The sequence below is a fragment of the Cucurbita pepo genome, chromosome LG05, assembly GCF_002806865.2.
Source record: "Cucurbita pepo subsp. pepo cultivar mu-cu-16 chromosome LG05, ASM280686v2, whole genome shotgun sequence".
In the NCBI taxonomy this organism is placed as follows: domain Eukaryota; kingdom Viridiplantae; phylum Streptophyta; class Magnoliopsida; order Cucurbitales; family Cucurbitaceae; genus Cucurbita; species Cucurbita pepo.
Genome location: NC_036642.1, coordinates 10,422,500 through 10,426,453, shown reverse-complemented (window position 1 = coordinate 10,426,453; position 3,954 = coordinate 10,422,500). Strand labels below are relative to the sequence as shown.

Sequence of the window (3,954 nt, the reverse complement as noted above, 5' to 3'; positions counted from 1 at the left end):
AGCCCGTGTAGAAATGGGCGATGCGTTTTTTAGATTTTATGTTTCCTGTTCATATGACCTATTGACTCGAATAATTATGACTACTTAACTCAAATTGTGAGAGTTGAATTGGGTCAGAAAAATTAGGTTCAGTTTACGCGTTAGATTTTTTATTTTTTTTAATAGGATCGAGAACCCAACTGTACCTTACTTATTATTATGCTCATATTACTGATGCATTGTGACTTGTGAATGATGATATTTGGATTGTACGATAATTTATAAATAAATGTGATATGTATTGTGGATAAGTATATTTTTTTAATAATTAAAAAAATAAAAACTCAACGACTCAACCCAGCTCGAGTTGGGTGAGATTGTGAATCATATTCAAGTCGTTCGTGTCATCAATCCGACCAACCTAATATTGCTGATATTATCTCAAGTGATGAGTAAACTTTAGACATATATGCTACCATAGGTAACATCAAGACGTGACCTTGCCAATGACATATATGTCTTATTCAGTGGACAATTTTTTTTTTTTTTTTAAATGTTAACGGACCAATAGAGGAATTTTCTTTCTTCTACAATACTAATCAAGGGTACGAGTCTCCCGACCGAGACAAGTACAACTTTCTAAATTGGGTTGTCGAAACCCGACTAAAAGCACTCGTTAAAAAGTATTCATACCCTAGCACGAGGCATATCAATCTTTATATATATATATATATTAAATATTCTAATACTTGGTAGAAATTAATTTGAACATAATTAAATAAAATATCAATAATTTAATATTTTAAATTTTTTATCATAATATCATAAATATATTAAAAATTAAGAACGAGATTATTACTAAAATTAAAAATTTTGGTTTTTTTAACCTAAAATATGAACTTATCAAGCCTACGTGGACGCAATCTTGACCCCACACGCTTACTTGGCATCCAAATGAAGAAGAAAATTTAAGATTTTTCTTTAAAAAATATCTTGATATTAATATCAAATATTAACCATATTTTTTTTTTACTAAAAAAATTATATAAAAAAAAAATCAGTTCTTAACTAACAGATGAATATAAGAAGAAATAAGAAATGGAAATGGAAACTACGAGAGGAGAGTGACGGCTATGCTTCTGCATGGAATGGACGGCTGTTCATAATTCGACATAAACTTCCATGATCTCAACCCTGAAGCAAATCCCCAGATCACGAAGAAACCCCTGTTTTGATCTGCAATAGGAAAAGAAGCCCTGTTTTGCTCTGTAAACGCGAGTAATTTAGCTCTCCGCCGCGCACACAAGTTTATTCTTAATACCCACCTCTCCTGTTCTTCATTTCTTCACTTATTTTTACTTTATGTTTTCGATTCTTCGGAAACAAGATTCGTCTTCGTTTCTGGGTCGATCGTGTTTTTGTTCTGATTGATGGGTATCTCTTGTTTTGGTGTTGTTCTTGAAAATTATTGGGTTCTGTTGGAATTTTTGATGTTCTTGTTCTGTTTCTGTTTCTATGGATTTTGGATTCATTGTGTCTTGCTGCTGATATACAGAGCTTTGTTTATGGCTCTTGAAATGGGTATCGATTTTTTAGGTTTTTTACGTTGAATTCCAATATTCTTGATATTGTACTGTTCTGAGAAATCTGTTTGGTTTCTGAGAAAGTGATGGAAAACAAGAATTGATTAACATTTCTTTAGGCTTAACGATTGTTTCTTCATGTTCATCTTGTTTTGATTGAACTGATTGGATGACAGTGGGAATTTCTGAAAATTTTTACATTATTAGAGGTTAAATTCAGGTTGTAAGTATAATCATTTGTGTTGTTGTTCTTGTTGTTCTATGTAATTCCCACTTCCTGTTTTGATCTCTTGTTTCTCAATGCTGCTGGATTTGGATTGATTTTTCATTGATCATCCCTTCCCTACAATGCAGTATTATTCATTTGGAGCTGAAGAATCTGATGGGGAGCAAGCAATTGGATTTAAATCAGCCGTTTCTGTCGGTGAGGCGTGTTTCTTCGATCGAAACATCATCAAAAGCGAACGAGCTAGCGAGAACGGATAATCGCTGGCTGCATCTTCCTGTCTACAAGTCTGAATTGAAATCTGGGCCGGTATCGAATCCGGGGAGTGTTCCTTTTGTATGGGAGCATTCCCCAGGAAAGCCTAAGGATGGTAGAGAATCACAAACCATAGGTTTGATACCGCGTTCGGCTGCCCCGAAACAACCTCCGGGGACGTCTTCAGATTCAAATCATCTTTGTAGCACAGGAGGAGGAGATGATTTCCATTCTCATAAAAGCATTGTTAGATTTATGTCCTTGAGGGAGACGTTTGAGAGGGATTCAAGTTTTGATTCGGACAACGACGGTGACGGTGACGAGACTTATCTCGAAGCAAACGACACCCTTTCGAGATCTAAGTCATTCTCGATGAACTGTAGTGAAACTGGTTCGAGTGGATTGGATGGTGGTGATGTTAAGCCATCAGGAACGTTCTTAAAAGATCAGCAAACTCATGAGCTCATGATGGGAAGATTCCTGCCTGCTGCCAAGTCATTGGCTTCAGAAACATCTCAAGTTGTTCATCATAGAAAGAAAAATGTTCAAGGAGTGCAGCAGAGAGAAGCAAGAAAAATTGTAGAAATGGATATCGAGCACGGAGTAAAGTCGATTCCAACGTTGTTGCCATCGAATTACGCTCCTCCGAATACTCACGACGAAGAAACTAGCAAAGATGAAGATATTGATCTTGATGAACCTGAATACTCAGCTACTAAAGCTCGTCGGTTCCTCGCTCGTTTTTGCTTGAGTGGTTCCTTTGGCCTTCGGCATCATCGAGTTCCCGGGATGAGAAGGCAACGCTCCGCAGCAGCTCGTGGAGTTCATTTGGATTCGTCTCCTCGACATGTCCAGCCTTCAAAGGTTGAAGGTGAGACCAAAAGCTTGAGCTCTACAAGTATGGAGTCTAGTGGTTCATGTTCGTCTTGTTCCGATGCAAACTCGAACCCGAATGCTACAGTATTAGGAAGCCTTCATCATGAAAAATCAAGTCAAGAAGCAATCTCAGATGATTCTTCTCAGGACTTTGTGTCATTCACAAGTTCAGAAACTTCTAACAAAGTGCCAAAGGGATCACATGTTGAACAGAACACTAAAGGCCATAACCATTGTCACGAAGCCTCGGCTCGGGGAAGAACCGATCTCGAAAGTGCTCGTTGCAGAAAAAGTTCTGTGCCCATTTCTTCACAACGTGAGCTTTCTCCTCCTCTACCAAGATCCCCATCGGAGTCTTGGCTTAAGCGCACGTTGTCCACCATTGTCTTGAAGCTCGACTCGACTTGACGACGAAGTCTACTCTGGCTGCTCACAAACAAGGTAAAACATTGTATTTCTGGAATTGGTCATCAAGATCACAATTGTTCATGATCTTCAGCCACTTCGTCATAAAGGAAAAAGGAAAGAATTCAACAACTTAGGTTGATTGTAAATATTTTCTGCAATAAAAATATATTTCTCGTTGCGAGAAAATGCACCTAACTTTTACATGCTATCAACGATAAATTTGTTTGATCGAGGTTTGTAAAAAAGAAAGAAAATGCACAATGTGGTGCTTACCTCACCAACGGGTCGAGACATCCCCTCTTAGGAGGCCGACTGTAGCTTTGGTTCGGGAATGACCTATCAATCATTGGTGGACCTTCCCTTTAACTGGTCACGTTTATGTAGGGTTAATCTCTCTCGACCTATTCAGGTGAAAGGGAGGGAAGGGTTCATATTTCAATCTTATTCGGTCTTCTGCTATCGATCTTCCCAAAATGGCTTTTCCCAAAATGGCTTTTCACGCTTTGGGAACAGTAACTTAAGCTCTTAGGTGTAGGCGCTTCTCATAGGTGGAATCTTCGAGTTCTTATTTGACCCGCTCTTTATATATACTAATGATTTAGAGTTAGAGGCTGCCACGGTGGAAGT

At 38.1% G+C, this 3,954-nt stretch overlaps 1 protein-coding gene across 2 annotated transcripts; it reads left to right on the top strand.

The window, feature by feature from the left end:
* Positions 1-1,084: 1,084 nt before the first annotated feature.
* LOC111794847 lies at positions 1,085-3,513 on the top strand. 2 transcript variants are annotated; one of them, XM_023677012.1, is made up of 2 exons: positions 1,085-1,257; positions 1,917-3,513. In XM_023677012.1, exon 2 carries the CDS (start codon positions 1,945-1,947, stop codon positions 3,325-3,327), a length of 1,383 nt encoding a protein of 460 aa, XP_023532780.1. In that variant the 5' UTR covers positions 1,085-1,257; positions 1,917-1,944; the 3' UTR covers positions 3,328-3,513. The 2 variants fall into 2 exon arrangements, with proteins under 2 accessions (XP_023532780.1, XP_023532779.1); XM_023677011.1 differs by having other exon boundaries at positions 1,085-1,285.
* Positions 3,514-3,954: the final 441 nt, after the last annotated feature.